Raw genomic sequence first — 22,604 nt, 5'->3', positions numbered from 1 at the left:
TTCCAATTTGTATCCCTTTGACCTTTTGTTGTCTAATTGTTGTAGCTAGAACTATATTGAATAGATATGGAGAGAGAGGGCAGCCTTGTCTAGTCTCTTATTTTAGTGGGATTGCTTCAAGTTTCTCTCCATTTAGTTTGATGTTGGCTATTGGTTTGCTATATATTGCTTTTACTACGTTTAGGTATGGGCCTTGAATTCCTGATCTTTCCAAGACTTTTAACATGAAAGGATGCTGAATTTTGTCAAATACTTTTTCAGCATCTAATGAAATGACCATGTGATTTCTTTTCTTTGAGTTTGTTTATGTAGTAGATTACATTGATGGATTTCTGTATATTGAACCATCCCTGCATCCCTGGGATGAAGCCTACTTCATCGTGGTGAATGATCGTTTTGATGTGTTCTTGGATTTTGTTGGCAAGAATTTTATTGAATATTTTTGCATCGATATTCATAAGGGAAATTGGTCTGAAGTTCTCTTTCTTTGTTGGATCTTTGTGTGGTTTTGGTATCAACATAATTGTGGCTTCATAGAATGAGTTGGGTAGTATTCCTTCTGTTTTGTGGAATAGTTTGAAGAATATTGGTGTTGGGTCTTCTTTGAAGGTCTGATAGAATTCTGCACTAAAACCATCTGGTCCTGTGCTTTTTGTTTTTTTTGTTTTTGTTTTTGTTTTGTTTTGCTTTTTTTTGGAGACTTTCAATGACTGCTTCTATTTCTTTAGGGGTTATGGGACTGTTTAGGTGGTCTATCTGATCCTGATTTAACCTTGATATTTGGTATCTTTCTAGAAAATTGTCCATTTCATCCAAATTTTCTAGTTGCGTTGAGTATAGGCTTTTGTAGTAGGATCTGATTTTTTTTTAATGTTCTCAGTTTCTGTTGTTATATCTCCCTTTTCATTTCTGGTTTGTTAATTTGGATACTTTCTCTGTGCCCTCTGGTTAGTCTGGCTAAGGGTGTATCTATCTTGTTGATTTTTCTCAAAGAACCAGCTCCTGATTTTGTTGATTCTTAGTATAGTTCCTTTTGTTTCCACTTGGTTGATTTCAGCCCTGAGTTTGATGATTTCCTGCTGTCTACTCCTCTTGGGTGTATTAGCTTCTTTCTGTTCGTGAGTTTTCAGGTGTGCTGTTAAGCTGCTAGTGTATGCTCTCTCCAGTTTCTTTTTGGAAGAACTCAGAGCTATGAGTTTTCCTCTTTGCCCTGCTTTTATTGTATTCCATAAGTTTGGGTATGATGTGTCTTCATTTTCATTAAATTCTCAAAAGTCTTTGACTTTCCTTATCTCCTCCATGACCAAGGTATCATTGAGTTCAGCTTCAATGTGTATGTGGGCTTTCTGTTGTTTTTGCTGCTATTGAAGACCAGCCTTAATCTATAGTGATTTGATAGGAGGCATGGGATTATTTCAATTTTCTTATATCTGTTGAGGTCTATTTGTGACAATTTTGGAGAAGGTACCATGAGGTGCTGAGAAGAAGGTATATTCTTTTGATTTAGGATGAAATGTTCTATAGATATCTGTTAAATCCTTTTGATCCATAACTTCTGTTAGTTTCACTGTGTCTCTGTTTAGTTTGTGTTTCCCTGATCTGTCCATTGATGAGAGTGGGGTGTTGAAGTCACTGACAGTTAGTTATTGTGTGAGATCCAATGTGGCCTTTAAGTATTTGAGGTCTTTTGTTTAATAGAATAAGGAATCTGATTTTCTATGATGCTCTGGAACTGTTTTTCTGAACCATTTCCTATGTACATACGTGAACAACACACAGATTTATATACATATGCACACACTGGTGTGCTCTCTCATACACATACACACAGACACACACCCACACAGTCACACACACACACACCCACACACACACACACACACACACAGTCTTACCTTTGCAACATAAAAATCATCTTCTTTCAAACCCAGGTCAAAGATTGGCTCAAGTTATTCTACTTGTTTTCTTTAAACAGCTAATGTGTGTGCAAAAAAGGTTTCTCATGGGTGGTGTAGGTGCTGAGTAATAGCTACACACCTAAAGTACTTGAGTGTAAATGCAAACTTTAAGCGCAAGTATTCAGTCATTCCCAGATACATGAATATTACACAACACATGAATACACACCCTGCTGTCTCCTATTAACAAGTTAAGGAGACAGTAGTGTTTACTTAAACCTTTTAACTGCCTTTGTAAAAACTAAAGTCAGAACATTAGGTATTTCCTTTTGACCAAGTCAGCCTTTTAAAGGTGTTCTAAATTGCTCTGTCACCTGGTATTAGCAATGGGAGTCCATAAAAAGCTTTTAAAAACAGAAGAAAAGAAAACAAAAGCAATGTTAACTGAAGTTCTAAATATTACACTTTCACTAGTGTATAACTCCCAGAAGAATTTAGGTGGTATTTAATTGATTCTTGCTATTTCTCATCTTTTCTTTCCAAAAGTTTGTAGGTATAATACAAGTGGCACAAAACTATCGTATTTATATCTTCACCTCAGTAATAAACTTATGGCCATTTACTAAGTAAAAGCTTCTGTGCCTCATCTTCCTTCCTGAAGTTCTTCCTGTATCCTGTGACCTAAACTTGGATAGATACTAGTAAACGGTGCTGAGTGAGTCTTTGATGTGCAAAGCAGTCTTGAGCACCCCAGCATGTCTATCAGCACTGGAGAAGGTGTGTGACTGCTGCTCTTTAGCTAGTGTCCTAACACAAAGGACCTGCCCAGGGTTTTCAGGTGTCTGTGTGCCTGATAGCTGGTCCAGTCTATGTGGCAAGATGAAAGCTAATAAGGCTTTCATACAACATTTCTGAAGTACCTTTAGAAGATCCATATGCAGTTGTTTCTGGTATGGGGTCTTTTTGTTTATCTAGGAAGCCCCTCCTTCAGGTTTTCAGCTACTCACCCATTTTAATTAATTTAAATTGTTCTCTAGTGAAACATTTTCTAGAGAAGAAGATTACAAATTCATTTTTATATTTTCACTTGTTCACAAATTTCACTTGTTTTATATTTTCAGTCTATTTTAGTCAGTCCTTCTTGGAGCTAACCAACATTGGTCATCTTTCTATAATTACAAGTAATAAATAATAATAACAAATAATTTCATTTAAATTAATATTTGTATTTTATATGTATTTACTGTTTTTGTGGACAGATAATGATATAACAAGTGCATAGTTCAAAGATAAAAATTCTTTTTTGTTCAGTGATACAGAGAATATCAAAAGAGACAAGCTCTTTGCACAACTATGTTCAATGATAAATTTAATAAAATATATCAATAAAACATACACGATCTTTGGAACATCAAATTTATGATCAAATTTATGAATTTTTGGCACAGGAGAATAATATTACACCAAAGATATAAAAAGTAGTTTCAGTGAACTTCAGGGACCTCACAAAGAAATTCCCAAAATCTAGGACTAGAGCTGCCTCAGTAGATAGAACACAAAATAAGTAGTACCAGAAAAGAAACTCCCCACGTCTTCTTATAATCAAAACATGACATAATAAAAAAAAACAAAAAAACTGAGAGTGGCCTGAAAGACGAAGGAAAGAGGGTGGGGTGTGGGAGGTGCACACAAAGTCAGACCCATGGCAGAACAGCTGATTTTCTCCTTTTTTCGGGTTTTAAAACTTGTGCATTGCAGTAATGAAAATCATTTGAACAACAACAAAAAATGGCACTCTGGCTACACCGCCTTTACCAGCTGAGGTACACATTGGACTGTCTGAATCGCCGCACAGGCCACTAGCATTTCCCTTCAGCCTGTGCCTTCTGTCCTTTCCCTGACCTCCAAACTGGCAGGTGGGGATGGAGACCCGATTTTCCCGTCAGCAGACCTGACGCTTTGGTATAAGAGGGGTAACACAGCCATTTAAACCTGGTCCAACCCCTTTGTATTCTTCAGAGTTGAGACCTGTGCCAGTGGCCCCCATAGGTTTATATTTGAATGCTTGGTCCATAGTCAGTGGAACTCCGTGAGAAGGATTAGGAGTTGTAGGTTTGTTGGAGGAGGTGCATCACTGGTGGTGGGATTTGAGGTTTTAAAAGACGTGTGTGTGTGTGTGTGTGTGTGTGTGTGTGTGTGTGTCTGTGCCTGTCTGTCTGTCTATCTGTCTGTCTCTCTCTCCCTCTCTCTCTCTGCCTCTCTCTCTCTCTCTCTCAGACAAAAGTTAAACACTTAAAAGGAGTCAAATAAGAAGGCAGTGCTTGTGAAATGTGCAGAGGATGTTGATGGTGCTTTGCCTTCTGATTGGAGGCTTTGGCTGTTCAGTCATTTTGACAGCAAAGCATCTTTCTCTTGCATTGCTCCCTTCTTCACGTGTCTCGATCTCAACCGAATAGGTTGTTCAACTTCATTGTGGAAGGAGGGGGGTGAGGTGCATGGATGAGAAGAGTCAGATCTGCTCAAAAGCCAGTGGCCACTGTGGAGTGGTGACAGCTGAGACAAGAGCAAGTACAGGGTAAAACAGCGACAAGACAGCTTCAGACACTAACAAGTACAGGGTAAAACAGCGACAAGACAGCTTCAGACACTAACAAGTACAGGGTAAAACAGCAACAAGACAGTTTCAGACACTAACAAGTACAGGGTAAAACAGTGTAGAACAGTAACAAGTACAATGTAAGATAATAATGAGCAAAACATAAAACAATAACAATAACCTCATTCCTATCCCATTTGCTATTTTTGAATGTCAAGAACAGATGCAGTCTCCATCTTTAAATGTCAGTTTTCTAAGGGTTTGCATAACAGTCATTGAAATTGAACATTATCTTATTTTTCAATACTGTTTTTTTTTTTTTTTTTTGGTTTTTCGAGACAGGGTTTCTCTGTATAGCCCTGGCTGTCCTGGAACTCACTCTGTAGACCAGGCTGGCCTCGAACTCAGAAATCCACCTGCCTCTGCCTCCCAAGTCCTGGGATTAAAGGCGTGCGCCACCACCGCCCGGCTCTTTCAGTACTTTTAATATAGAGAAATTTATTCTAAATCTGCATTGAAACGGACTAGAAGATAAAAGTCATTATTTCAAAATTCTAGGTTTCATTGGTTTCAGTTTATTTGAAAAAGTACTTTTCAGAATTTTTTAATTACTTTATATGGAAATAAACTAGTTTTGACAGACATTTAATGATAATTTTTCTTTTATTTAGATCAAATCCTTTTTATGAGCCTAAGCCAACTTCTCCAAATAATAATAATTTAGTCAATACAGTTCAAGAAGGAGAAACTGAACGGAGAGTGAAAAGAAGGGCCCCAGCCCCTCCGGCCCCCCCAACCCCGCCGGCCCTGCAGGCCCTGCCAGCCCTCGCACCCAAGACTGGAGTAAATGAAAACACTGCCTCTGCGGGGAAAGATCTCTCTGCTTCTCCAAAGGTAAGATTTCATACTAGATATATCCTCTTGGAGACGGGGAGGAGGAATGGAATGAAGAATTGTGGAAAGAAAGACTGAAGGGGAGGGGTGTAACAACTGGACTGTAAAGAAATAAAAAAATAAAAAAATTATAATATACAATTCTAAAAAAAAACTTAACGAAAAAACATGTATTGATGCTTACTCTTTGTACAGTTTAATTGCAATTAATGTAATGAAAACCACTGTTATATGGTTTTAAAAATCCATTTTGCTGATTTAAAAATAAAATTTGGGGCTGGAAAGATGCTCACTTAGTAAAGTGCTGGTGTGCAAGTGTGAGGACCTGAGTTTGTGCACAAGCTGGGCTGGTGGCACATTTGTAATCTCAGCCCTGCACTGATGGCGGCCTGCTCGGGCCCTGCTGGCCAGCCAGCGTGGTCTCATGGGTCAAGCTCTGTCACCAAACAAAACAAAAAGGAGATTAGCCTAGCATGGTAGCAACACACTTTTAATCCCATCATTCCGGAGGTAGAGGCAAGCAGATCTCTGAGTTAACAGCCAGCCAGCAGTACATAGTAAGACCTCTCCGAAAAAGAATAAAAAAGTGTATGGAATTTCAATATTGCTATTTTTTTTCTATTAGAATTTGGAGTTTGTGGTCTCTTAAAGAAATTTTAATGTACGTTAACTTCATGGAAAAGTAAAATACTATTGGAATAATATATAAAACAGTTTACTTAGAAATAATATAGTATCTTTCATGTGTAAAGGTCAAATAGTTAATTTGGCACGCATTTCTAGATAACTTTGGGCACGGGTGTATGTATCGTTCTTACCACATTACCTCATTATCATAGATTATGATAGGTATGATCATCTCAGGTAAAAGGTAAGGTACCAGGAGACAGGATGGGAACTCGGCATTTCTATTGAGTGGCGTATGCGACCGTGCATCATTTGAGGTATCTGACTGTGAGACCAGCTGGGGTGTCCTTCCTCAGTACCACTCTTGGGGTGCATGTGTGTGCTACCTGTTCTTTTGCCTTGGATTTGCCTTGGACGTGTGCACAGGACAAATGTGTTACCCTCCCCCGAGGCGTGTGCGTACGCGCACCACACACACACACACACACACACACACACACACGCAAAACAGACGAACAAGAATAAACGTAAGAAGGCCTATGTGGAGATGCATGTCTGTGGTTTTGTCACTGAGGAGGTGAAGGTGGAAGATCAGGAAATAAAGATCATTCTTAGCTATTAGTGAGTTTGAGGCCAGCCTGAGCTACAAGGCAGCCTCTCAAAACATAAGATAAACCAAAGGAATTGAAGTTGAAAGATCTGTTAATTTTCAGCCCATAGATATATGAATGAGGAAATCTAGACATCACCCCAAACCTCCCTGGCACGTAGGGATATCAGTTTTAGCTCATATTTGGACATAAATACTGTGTGGCGCAGAGGAACAAGGTACGCTGCAGAACTTAAAGACACTTCCTGTTAGATATTGTAAATGTGGACTTGCCTTCCCCATCTGGATGTCTAACTGCCTCTTGGAATCCTTGATACTGGTAGCCTGCTAACCTACCTACTGTCTAGTCCCGGAGCATCGGTAGGGCATATCTGGGTCTTGTTTAATTACATTTAATGTTTTGGCTTAGGGTCTCAACAGTACGCCTCAGCCTGGCTTTGAACTCATGATCTTCCTGCTTCAGCCTCCTGATTGTTAGGTTATAGGCAAGTGCCACCATGTCCAGCTCCAGTTAAAACGTGACAATGGTTCCTCTTGCTCCCTACTACTAACACATCCTGTAAGCAAAAAACAGTTTTCTCTATAGTAATATTCATGTACTTGAAAGTCAAGCACATGACTAGGTCTAGGTCAACCTCTCCACCTACTCTAGCCTTTCTCAGGAAGACCATATAAATTCTGTTTCTTTGATCGATTTTTTTTCCTAACCTGTTGTCATATGGTAGTGGCCCTGCCTTAGGCTGTTAGGCACATGTTCAAACTTAACCCTTAAATCTACTTGTAGCACAAGTAGGCTTGAAATTAGTAACAAACAGTACTGAAGACAAACCTATGTATTTGAAATATTTACATTCTAAGTAACCTGTGGGTCAAGAATAAATTATAACAGAATATAAATTGTAAATCCACTGAAAATTAAGTGTTACTATTTGATGTATTGATGTGGAAAATATTTACAATAAGCGTGAGCTCTTGTAGTCATTTCTGCAAAGGACTAATGTTTTATATTTAAGTTCAATTCTTGTTTGGTCTTGTTTTTGTTATTTTTTGTTTTTGATAAGTCCTAACTTGTGAGGCTTGCAGCACTGCCTGACATGCATAAACTTGGAAAAGGAAGCACGGTGCAATTTGAGCTAATGGAACAACTGGATCTCGTAAAATGGGGATGCAGTTCTGTCAGTGTCTATAGTCATGGCTTTAAACGAGGCTGGGACACAGCTTCACTCCATACCCATCTTATGTGGAGACGGCCAAGACGCTGTCGAACACATGAACTCTAAGACCTGGACTAGGAGTTGTAATCTGAGGATTAATAGCACATACACTGCATGTTGGCTCGGTTAGTGCTCTTATCATTAATGATGTGTGGGCATTTTCTTTGCAAACCTGCTTGTAGCCAGATCATTTTATTAGATCTCAACCAGGAATCTTTTCATCCTTTAAATTTTTTATTTGAAAAATTAAAGTAAGATCATTAATAATGGTCTTAGTGAGAATGAGACAAAACTGAAAATATATATGAACAAATTAACCATTTTTTCAGATTATAAATTTTGAACGTTTGACTTTTACAAGTAAATTTGTGGCATTACCTTACAGTAAATATAGATATATTTAAGTGTAAGATTCCACAGTTAGGGACCATTTTCATACTTACACTGCTTTTCAAACTCAGGATGATTGCTTGTATATACTGCATATAATTTCAAAATTCTTAGAGGTTGGTGGAGTGATAGAGTAATTTTAATAAAAGTTCTGAGCCAATTTTTCTAGCATTTCCAACAGACACTACTGTGGTGCAGCCTCGCTGGCATGTGTCTTTAGATGTTCCTGATTCCTTTTAGCTGGGATTTTCTTTTTTGACATTTGCTTTTTAAGGTTCTCTGGGTTGATTTTTGCTTTATTTTTCAGAGACAGATTCTCACTATATAGATCAGAATGTCTTAGAACTTGTGGTCTTCCCTCCTTGGCCTCTCCGGTGCTGGGATTATGGGTGTTTTTAATGCCCTACTTGCATTAATTTATAGTAAAATTTTCCAAGGGAGCAACAAACAACAAAGACTCACCTCATCTAACTTACTGGCTAATACCAGATTTTTCTCTTTTATTTAAATTGGAAAGCAGTGTGTTGTTCGTGTACTCGCAACTTGAACTATTGAGAGGAGGTCCTTCTTCGGCCTGACTTTAGTAGAGGTTATACAAGTGTATAGTTTTGTAAATTCATAGAGCCGCACAGTAAGTGGCATGTTACTGAGTGTAAATTCTGTCATCACCACCATAGAAGCAGAGTGGGCCCTGAGCACCACTCCGATACAGCTAACACTTTCAGAACAGAGTCCCTGGCCCTTTGCAGCTCCACTGCTGTCTCCCTCCTCCTTTCTGTGTCTGTTCTCAGCTTCAGCTGTTCACCCTGATGGTCCGTGTGGTCACCTGAGGCCACTGAGAATTTATGGGAGCCGTGGCTCTCTCTCTGTTCACGCCTGTCCCATCTTTGGTGTCTTTCTTTCTTTTTTTTTCATCTTTGGTGTCTTTTTGATAGATAAAAATGTGATCATATTTCAGCCAAATGAAAACTTTAAAGAAAATATGAAAAAAGAGTGAAGACGCTAAACATGGGCTATAGACAGGAGACAAGTAGTATTTCAGGGCAGAAGTCAGGGAAGCCGTGGAGCAGCACAGGGGAGCCGGGCTGGGCTCTTTGCTCAGTTGGTAGGATGCCTGAGTCACATGTGTGAAATTTGCTCTTCATCACTACATGAACTGGGACTCGGTGTGTGCTTGTGACCCCAACACTCAGGACACAGAGACTTATCAAAGTTTAAGTTTAGGCAAGTTCAAGGTCTCCCTGAAATGTGTGGAACCCTGTGTCAACACAAAATGTGGTATAGATGAAAGGAAAGAATAAATCTTATTAATAAACAGCTAAATAATAATTTGGAAGGAAGGACAAAGGGAGAGAGTAAGAATCAAGAATGGTTCAGGAATTTCCTGTTTGAAGCTAATTGGATTATTGTGTCTACTTATTCAAAAATGTTTTAAGTATTGAGCCATATGCTTAAAGAAGTTTAAGATAGTAAATTTAGGAGGCAAAGGGTGAAGCAGAGTCTGAGGGAAAGACCATCCAGAGACTGCCCCACCCAGGGATCCATCCCATACACAGTTACAAAACCCAGACACTATTATCGATGCCTACAGTACTCGCTGACTGGAGCCAGATATAGCTGTCACCTGGGAGGCTCTGCTAGTGCATGAGAAATATAGAGGGGGGCACTCTTGGCCAGCTATTGAACTGGGCACAGGATCCCCAATGGAGGAGGTAGAGAAAGGACCCAAGGAGCTGAAGGGGTTTGCAGCGCCATAGGAGGAACAACAATATGAGTCACCCAGTACTCCCAGAGCTCCCAGGAACAAAACCATAAACCAAAGAGTACACATGGAGTTACCCATGGCTCCAGACACATAGGCAGCAAAGGATGGCCTTGTTAGACACCAAAGAGAAGAGAGGCCCTGGGTCCTGGAAAGACTTGATGCTCTAGTGTAGAGGAATAGCAGGACAGGGAAGCAGGGGAGGATTGATTAGGGAAGGAGAGATGGCTTATGGGATTGGAGAAGGGGGAATGGGAAACCAGGAAAGGGGACAACATTTGAAATGTAAATAAAGAATATATCTAATAAAAAAAAAAAGAAAAGAAAAGATAGTAAATTTAGTACTCTGAAGTTTTTACTATAACTGAAAATTATGGAGTGCCCACACTATGCCAGGTGTTGCATTAAATGCTGGGTATAAAAGTCAGCATTTCTAGCTTCCTAAGGACACCACAAAGTGAATCCACAAATCCACAAAACAACCCATCTACTATGTTGGAGGAAAATACCAGGCAGTGACTAAAAGAATGCCGTAGGCCCATTAAAAGACGGTAAGGAAGAAGCAGTAGATCAATGCTGGAAAAGGCTTCAGTACTGTGTGTGAAGGCCTTGCAGGAAGAAATGACTGTTCATGTTGGGAACCAAGAAGCCAGCAGAGCTCAGTGAGCAAGCGCGGGGCCCTGTGAAGGAGGATGAGACAGCTACTGCCCTCAGGAAGGCTCCAGGGAGCCGTGGTTACGTTGGCTTTAAACTCAGATGCAGTGAAAGGTTACTGAAGGGAGAGAGAGGAGGGAGGAGATAGAGAGGGGGAAGGGGAGAAGAGAGAGGGGGAAAGAGAGAGAGGGGAGAGGGAGGAGAGATGAGAGAGGAGAGAGGGGGAAAGAGAAGAGAGAGGGGGAGAGAGAAGAGGTAGAGGGGGAGAGAGGGGGGAAGGGGAGAGAGGGGAAAGAGAAGGGAGGAGAGGGGGAGAGAGGGGAAAGAGAAGGGAGGAGAGGGGGAGAGAGGGGAAAGAGAAGGGAGGAGAGGGGAGAGAGGGGGAGAGAAGGGGGAGGGAGGGAGAGAGAGAGAGTGTGTGTTGAAGAAGGCCAATATGATTTTTACTTTTTGCCATCTATTGCAGTGAAGGAAGTGTCCTTGCTTTTATCCAAACTGTGCGTTGGACCTCTATCTCTGGTCCACCCGCAGGCTCTTCCCCCTCTGCTCTCTGGATCAGGTGCGATTGTTCTTGACAGTACACTTGACTAATTTGCTTGCAGATTTGCTGTAAGGCAGCCCATTTCAGAAGAAAACCAACCTTTCTAGACCCTAGACGAGATCTTTCTTCTGCCCGTGTCACAGAAACTTCTCTATTAAGATGGCTCCATCCTGCTGAAGCCTGTGGTCGCTTTTACCCTCTCACCTTTCCTGCAGCAGCAGTTAACACTCCTACGTTTCTTGTATAAGCAATTTTCCCAGAATTGTTTTAGATAAGTTAGCATGGTTCAGAACTCTGAACCCGCTGGAGGAGCCTCGCTTGTGCCTCCGTCTCCCTTCACTCTGTTTGCCCGCTTCACTGTAACAACTTACCTCTCTTCCTGTCCCAGCGGGGCTCACACACCTGGAACAGGTCCAAGTGCTTACTCTCATCAGTCCCTTTGTCCTCAGGGTCGCACCAGCCTGTAAACTCTATTTTGGCCTCCACTTTACTTAAAAGTCACCCTATCCAAGTGTCCTTTTGTATATGGGCAGCGTCACCATTCCATGTCCGTCGTAAGTAGGTCGGTGAGCCGTAGTGTCTGTGGCCAATGCGGGGCAGGTGTGGTGGCGCGCTTTTGTTTTAGGATGAGTACAGAGATGAGCAAACTTGCACAGTTTAGATATATTGGATGTGTCCTTTCCCTAAAGTGGATCAGACTTTAAAGTTATATGATTTTGATAGTTACCATCAATGGCCTTCCAAATAGGTGGTACCTTAGGCCCGGCCAGAGCCTAGCCTACTCAAGGCAATCCCTCACAGAGGTGCCCAAAGCCTGTCTCCTGGGCGACACCAGATACTGGTAAGTTGGCAATCAACACAAACTACCAGAGTTCCAAAAACAGTAACAACAGACCCTTCTATCTTCTATTTACAAAAATACATTTGAGAAGCTTTAAAATAATAAATTCCCTTATATTAAAGGACTCTATAATCCACTGAGTAATAGATCAAAAAATAAGGACCAGATAAAACTCGGGCCTATTATGCTAACACCAAAACAAGAACATGAAAGAATGGAGCTAGTATTTGCTCAACCATTGTGATTTCAGGAAATGTAATTCAGTGAGCACAGTGCATGTGCAGGAGTAATTCACTTCCCATGTCTGTCTTTCGAAATCCTCTAAGTAGTACCTAGAATTTTTTCTATCTAGATTTGAGAAGATACAATGAAATATTCTAATGAAAGAGTATCAGTTTATTTATATTTGTCCTCGTGTTTTACTCCTAACACAAGGTATGCTTCAAAATGTCTTGAGAAATACATCTTTTGTACTAGATCATTTTACATCATCAGACTGAGAAAGGTGGTGTTAGACGCAGGTGGGTCTCAGTCATGTCCAGGTGGTTTCCCTGAAGCCTTGTCCTTGCCTTTGCTCTGCACTGGAAACGTGTAAGTCCACCAGCACCATGCCTTAGAGAAAGATGTCCTCTCGCATTAAGCCATAGGATTAGCCTTGATTGTGTAAAACCATCAGAGTGTGCCCATCTTAAGTTAGCAGGCGTCGTTTTTAATCTGGACATAAGAATGAATAAGTAAATGTTTCCTTATTCAAGCAGTGGTGAGTTATAGGCATTTAAAAAATAATTATCCTCACCTCATAAATCTTCATACTTAAGTGTACTGTAGTTCTTACTTTAATCTTCCTGTTAATGTCTTCTAGCTTGTGTCAGAAATATATGGGTGGCAATAAATTATAAATGTAAGCTATATTTAGCATAGAGAAAAGGCCAGTGGCATAAGCACTTCATAATCAGATCTGTTCAAATCCCAAACTCTGATTTGCTCTTTATTGGAATTGGGAACTTTCTTTTTTTAGTGGACTACAATAATCTAGGGGTTCTTGTTTGGTTGGTTGTTTGTTTGTTTTCTTGACAGATTCTTAGATTTAAAAGAATTAGGGATGCTACCCTGTGGAGAAATATCAGCAATAAATGCTCTGAGTTTATAGTGATTAGTAGCATAAAAATTAGTGCTTAATTTAGCAAGAAAAAAAACCAGTAATACATCACCGAGAATCCGGGTCGTTGTGGCTGTTATGATGTCCCCAGCTGCAGTGACAGTGTGTTAATGCATGACGTGAAGAGACAGGAAGTAGTACTGTCTGTTGATAGTAAGGACGTGTTAGTCCTGTGATTTATAGCAACATTTAAGACTCTTGTTTTAAAAGTGGGTTCCCCTGCTTATTGAATTCAGGCTGGTTCTCGCCTGAATAATATGAAACAGGAAAAACTCATAGATCTTCCACAGTTGAAAAAAAGCAGCACGTGTTGCTCTATTTTTTTGAGACTGTTGTTGACACATTGTTGCCTCAGGGAGTGTCCAAGTTAAGGAGGAAGGAGAAAAGAAAAGAAGAGAAAAGAAAAGAGAAAAGAAAAGAAAAGAAAAAAAAGGCTAGTTTGTAAAGTATAAAAACTGCAGAGGGCAGGGCCATCAGTAAAGCAAGCCTGAAGGTCATTTTCAGGTTTTAAGGCATTGTTCTTTAAGTAAACTGTTTACTGAACTATTTTCCTTTTATACCACAAAGTTATAGTTGTAAAATATGTACATATGCTCTCAAAAAATATGCGTGCTAACTATATGCTCTAAGAAAAAAGCCCCATTAGGTGACGTTTACGAAGCTTGTGAAGGTTTGCTCACTCATCATCAAATTTGCTTTACTTGAGACTAAAACACTTGAAGGAATGCTTGTTCCAAAAACTTTTTATTTGGTTCTGAATAAAAAATAATAACCGGTGATGTCTCCAAAATAACAGTGTGTATAGTGAGATCATGATTACTTTCTGGTCATGTGTAAAATGTAAAACACTTATTATGGAAAAAATCACCTTCTTCATTATATTTTGCTTAATTGCATGTAAAAAATGAAATTAGTTCTTTTCAAAAGAATATTAATTTGTCATAGATTGAATTTTCAGATGATTTAATTTAAAACCAGATCTAATCTGTGGTGTCTGTTTTATGCATCGCAAAATTACTGGCTGGCTTGGCACCAATGTGCTCCAGTTCCTGATCATCTGAGTCCCCCAAGGGAGCTCTGGTACTTTGTGGTAATGAGTAATCTTTGAGCTGTAAAAAAGAAGCAGGATGCATGAAGGAAGCACTTAAAACAAAGCAATCATTGCATGCTTCAGATATTAACTGAAAGTTATTTAGAGACTTTATTGGAGAAAAATTATGAGGAAACTAAAGAATGAGAGATGGTTGCATCTATTCAGTTTACTAAAATTGCTAAATTGGTGTGATGGCAAATGTCTGCAGTCCTAGTGCTTAGGAGGCAGAAGCAGGAAGATGCGGAGTCCAAGATCACCCTCGGTTTCCTAGTAAGGTTGCTTTGCTTGCTTGTTTGTTTCTTGAGCAAATCTGCTGAAATAAACTCTTAGTTTTCTTTCTTCCATGATTTCCTAGATTCCCTTTTATCTTGAGGGATACTCTTGCTGGGTATACAATCCCAAGCTAACTGTTCTTTCAGCCTTGGAAAGTGTGTTGATCATTCTGGCCAGCACAGAAGAGACTTTTGCATGTGAATTTCACTTGTCCTTAGATATAAGGGTTCACTATGTGGCTCTGTCCAGTCTCGGCCGTAGTTTTCCTCCATCCATCTCCCCAGTGCTGGGATCACATTTGTAGGCTGGCATTCTGTGACCATTCCTTATGTCTTTCCCTCTGTAACGTAAGTAATACACTACTTATTTCTAACAACTTTGTGATATATTGGTTGGTCTTTTGAGAAATTGCTTCTAGAACTAACACACATGTACATTTTATGATAAAACACTTAAGTCAAGGCTAGAGGTACTTCACAATGATGGATGCTTTCGTTAGCCTACTCAAGTTCTGTGACTTGCCCAGGCTCCCTTCTATATGTTTCTATATCTAGAGAACACATCGTTAGTTGAGATTTAAAATTTTCCATACACTAGCATTCCTTATTTGCCAGTTTAGAAAGCAAAAGAAAATCCAAGGAACTTGTCTTACTCTTTGAGTCCTGAAGTGTCTAGTAGTTTTCCTTGTCTCCACTTCTGTAATCTCCGTACATCTTCTATGTATTCCAGAGTTCTGAGCTTGTAGTGAGAAGGAAGAATGGGGAATATATATATATTCTCCTAACTGAGAAGTAATTTGAAGAACTAAACTTTCAGTTGTTGGTATTATATAGATGTACATTGATTTTATTTTTTTCAGTGTCCTGGATTAAATAAGCCCAACATCTTGTACATGCTGGGCCATGTCTCTAAGGCTCAACCCCAACCCAAATATTGACATTTTTAGGTTGATATTGTGTCCTACAAGTTTATAACACTTCATAGTTCTAGTAACATTTTTGTAAATTCTAGAGGATTTTTACAGATAAATCATCAAGGCCACAGATAAATAGCATTTACATCTTTCACTATGGTCAGGTTTTACTTCACTTGTTTACTTTATGACCCTGCTCAGAACCTTGCGTTTAACCCCATGTAAGTGGGGATGGCTTGCTTCCCGTCGTCCCCATGCTTTCGTAAAAACACCAAGTGTTCCTGTTAAGTATAATGTTAAGGTGTTTTAAGATGTAAATTATCAGGTTGAGAAACTCTCATTCTTTTATCATTTGCTAATTTAAAGGAAAATGGATATTGCTTTTTCAGAATTACTCAGCTGATCCTATGGAATTTCTGTTTATTAATCCCCCCTTTCGGCATGTTAATACGCATCTGTAAAATGTTTTGATCACATTCCTTGCCTCTACCTTTTCTTGTTCCCACCTTACTCCTTCTGATTCCCTTCATCTTTCCAACTAGTCCAGTCCCTCTCCCTCTCTTCCTGTCTCCTTCTCTCTGCTTTTTATAAAAAGTCTTTATTTCATTTGTTTGTTTGTTGCCTTTTGAGTGCAGTCAGGGTTGCTTACATTAGCATGGATGAAGGGTTATTTACTACAGCATGGGCAACGTTCTTGTGCCATACCACTGAAGAAACTGTCACTGCTTACTCCACAGTAGCCATTTAGTCCATTGACTGCACTTCCTTCTTGGGGAGGAGTGTGGTTTCTTGAGTTCCTTCCTCCTAGAAGTCTTTACGTTCCTGTAAATACTTCTATTTACAGGTGTGAGACCTCCTGTTGGCCCCCACCATGATGGAGTATCGACATCCCTGGTCTTGTGTAGGTCTTGTACAGGGAATCACAGATGCTTTGAGTTTGACTACAATATCCGTATCCTCTTCACAAGACAGCACTTCCCAACACACGTCTCTCTGCCTTCGTTCTCTCTGCCCTCTCTTCCAAATACTATTTGATCAATTAGGATTATAGAGGGGGTTCTGTAGATGTGCCATCTAGGGCAGAGCACCCCTCAGTCTCTTATTCTCTGCACTTTAAACTGCCTGCAGTAGCTGTAGCTTCTTCCCCAAGACCGAGACCCGCCATGATCTGTGGGCATATTGTGTTCATTTATCAAATAGCAGTAGCAGCCGCCTCCTTAGGGCCTGTGACCTAATTAGTGTTTGGCCTGATTTTCACTATCAAGCATACATTTTCTCCTGTGGGGTGGGCTCCAAATCTAAACATGCCATTATTGGACCAGCAGGACCTTGTATGGCCGGTTGTCCACTGCTTAGTAGGACAGTTGATGGCTTTTCTCCTCTAACAGTCTGCATAGTGCCTCTGCTACTGTCAAACTCACTAGCAAGGAGGAAGCATCCAGCCTGATTCTCTGTGTACCACAGCCAAGGCACATGGTATGGTCCCCAACCTGTTTTGGTGGATAATGAAGAGCTGTGGCTGTGGTGTATGTTTGGTGGTAACCAGGAGCTGTGGCTGTGGTGTGGTAGTGTATGTTTGGCGGCCTCCCTGACCAACTCAGGCAGATGTCCTAAACCCAGCACTGAAATTTTCATTTATTCTAAGTCCCTTAACTTCATTAACTAGATTGATTTCAATTTGCTTTAAAAGGTGTGTGTGTGTGTGTGTGTGTGTGTGTGTGTGTGTGTGTTATTCAGGATCAAACCTAGGGCCATTTGCATGCTATGTAGGGTACTGTGTGTGACACTGAGCTGCTTCCACATTTCCCTCCAGTTTCCCACAAACATAATTTCTTAATGTCTGAATGCCCTATTGGTCTATTATGCATATAATCATATACTGCATATATATGTATATATGCTACTGTACTTTCCTTACCTAGTCATCTGTTGATAGGTACTTACCAATCTGCCTTTCAGTTTTTTGGAAAAGTTTGCTTAGATTCAAAGTTATCTTTTTCAAAATATGTTTGGGAGAGTTGCCAATGAAGTCCTGTGTGACTGAAGTTTCTGTTGGGGGAATTCTACTATTTTCATCAGTAGCTTCCTCCCTAGTCTGTTGGGCTAGAGGTCTTTCACCTGTATGGCTTTCACAACCTAGCCATTGGGCTGGTTGGTTTTCCTGTTTCTATTTACTTTACCTTATTCTGACATCTATTGCTTTTTTGTCCTGGTTTCTGAGATGGAGCTGAGAGAGTTGACCTTTGCTCTCTCCTGTTAGATGCTAAGTGGCATCTCTGTTCTCTGGCCATTGTTCCAGCTATGTCTAACATTTCATTCAAAAATTTTATTTTTTGAGCCGTGAATTTTTTAGAGCTCATACTCATTTGCAGATAGTTGGGAATTTACAACAATCTCTCTTTTTCCTCAGTTTAGTTGTTGTTAGCAAATATATTTCATATGTCTCCTAAATTTATTGGGCATTGTGTTATTATTATCTGGAATACCTCTCTATTTGTAATTTAAAAAATGTATTCCTATATACTCCAAAGCATGAATTTTTGTTTACTTTATATGTCAGTGCTACATCTCAATTGCTTAGAACAATGTCCGGCCTTAGTTAATTTTTGTTGAATTTATCTGTGTGTGCACATGTGTATATGTGTGTGTGCCTTAAATACTTAACTGAAGAGTTGAGCTGAGCTTTCTGCACACAGGTCATAGAAAGGATGCCGCAGATTCTTGAGAGTAGTGTTCATAAGACAAGCTAGGTGAGACTTGCTAACTTAAATGGTTTTAAGAATTGGGTGATGTGATAATTCATATGCCTGTGGGTTACAGGTATGTGAGTGCCATGGTGGCTTTGTAGAGGTTAAAGGATGACTCTGATGAGTGGGTTCTCACCTACCTTGTTTCCGAGTCAGAGTCAAGGTTTCTCTTGCTTCTTTGCTGAGCTGCATACTCTAGACTAAAACTGGCTCTGCAACTTCCTGGAAACTCCCTTGCCTCTATTCCCCGTTTTCCCCAGGCATGCTGAGATTATAGGTGTGCAGTTTTGCTTTAATAAAACTGTGTTCTAGAGCTTGAACTGAGCTTGTCGGGCTTGGCTGACCAGCATTTTAAAATCCTACGAACTGCTGGCTTTTGTTTTTGTTTGGTTTTTGATTTTTTGAAAGTCATGAATCCTAAGCTGCCTTGAACTCCTGATCCCCTGATCCTTCTACCTTAGCCCCCCAAGTACAATGATTATAGGTGTGTCCCACATTTCCCAGTAGATGTTAACTTCTCTTTCTAAAGGAAGTTTCAAAAGAAAAGAGCTAAGAGATGTTTTTAAGAAAAGAAACTGATGAGAAATGTTATGCCGAAGCATAATTACCTTTTTGAATACTAAAAGTTGAATATGCTTGGGATCATAAATTGGAACTACAGGACAAGGGAGCTGACTCGGTTGTTAGGAGCCTAACTTTGACTCCTAGAACATCCATTTGGGAGGGAATAGCTAGTCTTGGTAGCCTGCCAGTCAGTTCCCAGTGTTAGTGAGCTCGCAGCCTGTGGGGCCCGAGATTGCTGGCCTGCCAGCCCAGGACACTTGGTGAGTCCCGTGTCAGCGAGATTTCTGAGGCTGTCCTCTAGCCTCCACATGCACACACGTGTATGTGCACATGCACAATCCCCTCATGGATCTGTACACACACATGCATATACATACAGAAAGTAATTAAAAAAAAAAGAACGTAGAGATACTAATGTCCAAAAATGAACTGTGGGGCTAGGCAGCTAGCTCAGGGGTAAAACATTTGCTTAGCTTATGCAAGATCCTTAGACCCAGGGGACTAAAAAAAATATGTATAAAAAGAAAGAAAAAGAGAAATGACCCACATGTCCAGCTGCTTACAGTTACCTGGTATACGCCCCATTCCCGCTGAGTCAAGTGTTTCAGGGATAAGCCCACGAAATTTTATGTATTTGTATTTTGTCCAAGTGATACTGAGAATCAACATTTTCAAATAGAAATTTAAAGTTAGTGGCATATTTATTTTAAATAGGATGAAGTTATAGGTACTAAGACAAAACTAACAACACTGCAGACCTGTGCCAAAGTAATGGCTTGGATATTACTTGTACCTTGTAACTCAATTCACAAAGTTTGTATCTTACAATTTTAAAACTAATTCACTTACTTAAAATTGTGTCTCATGAATGTGGCTCTAAGGAAACCTATTTTCAACGTAGCTGGGGCAGGCAAGATGACCCAGCAGGTAAATGTGCATACTGCCACCAGGTAATCCAAGTTCAGTCTCCCCCAGACCAACATCATGAAAGGAAAGAAGCAGTTCTGTAAAGGCATTCACACACACACACACACACACACACGCTGTGGCACATGCAGGGCCCTCTAGACATACATGAATGAATAGATGTAATTTAAAAACTTTTAAGTATGTTGGAAACCTGGTGGATAAAGCTTATGTGCAAATCTCATTGCAGGAAACTTTTAATGTTTTTTTAATGACTTTAAAACATCATGTCATTTTTAAAATAAAATATTTAACCATTTTAATAGCAAGTATTATAAACGCCATGAGAAAGATACTTTCTTGCTTACCATTATATTGCCAACTCTCACATTTAGGAATGCTCAGGAAATTTTTGTTAAATGAAAAACTGGGGTCTGGAGATGTAGCACTGTTTGTAGACTGCTTAGCTGGCATGCATGAAACCCTGGGTTCCACCCTGAGCATTGCATCAAACAATATCACACACCTGTAATCCCAGGACTTGGGAGGTAGAGGCAGGAGGATGAGGAGATTAAGACCCTTTTTGGCTAACTAGTGAATTTGAAGTTTCTGTGGGTTACAAGAGATACTAGTTTAAAAGGAAAGGCATGGTAGGCGCGGGTGCGGGTGGTCCTGGGAGATGACTCAGTGGTTCCGAGCACTGCTCTTCCCACCGCCTCATAGCTGCTTACTGCCACCTGCAGTGCAGTTCAGGCAGATCTGCTCCCTCTTCTGGTCTCTGTAGCCCCAGGTATACAAGTGGTACACACACACGTGCACGCAAAACACCCAGGTGTTGGTTTGTTTTGTTGTTGAGCTTTTTGTCTGTATTTTTTGGTGTCTTAAGAGTCTTTATGTTCTTTGGCATTCTAGCTTTTAAGGTGTGAGATAAATGTATAAATGTAAAGGTATAGAGGCCTTTTATTAGATGCTGCCTAGGAGTATAAAACTTTAAATAAATTAAGACTAATTTTTTGATAATGTATATTTCTTGTGTTTAATATTTGCACAATGTACTTTAAATGAATGATCTTCATTTGCTTGATTATTTACAGATGATAAAACCTACTCTGGGCTGTAGCTCAGTGGTAACACACTCCTTCTTAGCATGTTTGAGGCTCTGGATTCAATCTCCAATGCCCCTGAACCACTCCTCTCTCCCTCCTTCCCCCTAACCCCCCCAAAGAACCAAGAGCGACTTGTGGTATTGAGTTAGTATCACGCAGCTTTTTAAACCTTGGGAGCACAACTGGAATTGAGGTCTCTAGTCTGTGCAGTAGTTCTGACCTCTTTGTCAGCTGCCCAGGCATTGCTTTTAAGGCTGCTGGATCACATCTGGGGTCCTTGATACCCTAAGATCATAGGGTAAGCCTTATGCTCTGCCTGGAATCAATGCCAGGCCGGCGAACTGCGCCTCCTAATGGCTAGAGTGTGTCACTGCCCCTCACTGTCCTTAGAGCACTCACTAGGCGGTATAACAAGTAAGCAGTGTGCTGTACTTGGAAGTAGCCCTGCTGTAGCACTGGGCGCTAGAACTGCGTGCTCCGTGGATGCCTTTTTCAGACAATGCTATTTTTACTGAAAAGAATGATAGGCAAACTTATTCACAATTAGTTATTTGATATTTATTTTCTTGAAAACCAACTAATTGGTTGCCAATGATAGAAGTTTTGCTTTTGAACAAAACTGAGAAAGCATCTAATCTGTCACTTTGAACTTGGGGTTCTCCAGTACGTTCTAAAGAATGATAGGCAAACTTATTCACAATTAGTTATTTGATATTTATTTTCTTGAAAACCAACTAATTGGTTGCCAATGATAGAAGTTTTGCTTTTGAACAAAACTGAGAAAGCATCTAATCTGTCACTTTGAACTTGGGGTTCTCCAGTACGTTCTGAAGACTTAGTGCTGATATTAAGATAATATTTTTAAACATTGTCTCATTTTTTTATTATGTCAATATGTATGTAGTCTGCCTAGTTAGGAATTATTTACCAAATAAATACTTTTATATACTATTAAAATTATTGAAAGGTAAAAGGAGAAGAGCTTGGTAAGGACAAGATGGGCTATTATAATAGAACAAATTTAAACACATGGCTTCAGATTCTACAGCACAGCAAACCTGTAAGAAACCAGTATTTTTATAGTCTTTAGTGTGTTATATATTAGATACATTATATATAAGTTATATATAATATAATTGTATATATTACTTGAAGGTATTTATTTGGAGGTAAGAATGTCTACTACTGTCTTAAAAGACCTTTAGATGTCCCTTATCCAAGGAAAGTGAAGTGACTCAGCAGGTAAGGCACTTCTGCCAAGACTGACTACCTGAGTTTGATTCTCAGACCCCATAAGCAGAGGGAGAGAACCTTTCCCACACATGGGCACCCATGTGCTCAAAGAAAGTAAATAAATGAATGAAATGCATATAACAAGTGTTTTTAAAAGACCTCCTTGCAAACAGTGGAAACAGTTTTTATGTGCTAGAGTGTACTGATTTATTTGAAACAAAATGTGTCATACCAGATTGGAAACAGAAAGGAAAATCCATTTTCTTTAAGCCAGAAGTTGAATAGTTTATTTTTTGAAAATGGTTTCCTTAAAAATAAGTTACTTATGTAGCAGGTGAGGTGTATTATTATTTGAAAATGAGTCAGTGCTTTTTGTTTTTTAAGATTTATAGTATTTATATGAATACACTGTAGCTGTTTTAAGAAACACCAGAAGAGGGCATCAGAGCCCATTACAGATGGTTGTGAGCCACCATGTGGTTGCTGGGAATTGAACTCAGGACCTGTGGAAGAGCAGTCAGTGCTCTTAACTGCTGAGCCATCCTCCAGCCCGTGTTTTTTTTTTTTTTTTTTTTTTTTTTTT

At 39.8% G+C, this 22,604-nt stretch overlaps 1 protein-coding gene across 7 annotated transcripts in view; it reads left to right on the top strand.

Moving 5' to 3' along the window:
- Ehbp1 (EH domain binding protein 1) overlaps positions 1-22,604 on the top strand; it is a 278,079-nt gene that overhangs the window by 145,481 nt on the left and 109,994 nt on the right. For all 7 annotated transcript variants that reach the window (XM_052198644.1, XM_052198645.1, XM_052198646.1 and 4 more), the window contains exon 10: positions 5,166-5,388. In XM_052198644.1, coding sequence (XP_052054604.1) covers positions 5,166-5,388 — 223 coding nt within the window. The remainder of the gene's footprint in view (positions 1-5,165; positions 5,389-22,604) is intronic.

The sequence above is a fragment of the Apodemus sylvaticus genome, chromosome 11 (assembly GCF_947179515.1).
Source record: "Apodemus sylvaticus chromosome 11, mApoSyl1.1, whole genome shotgun sequence".
Lineage (NCBI taxonomy): Eukaryota > Metazoa > Chordata > Mammalia > Rodentia > Muridae > Apodemus > Apodemus sylvaticus.
This window is presented reverse-complemented; position numbering and strand designations above follow the sequence as displayed.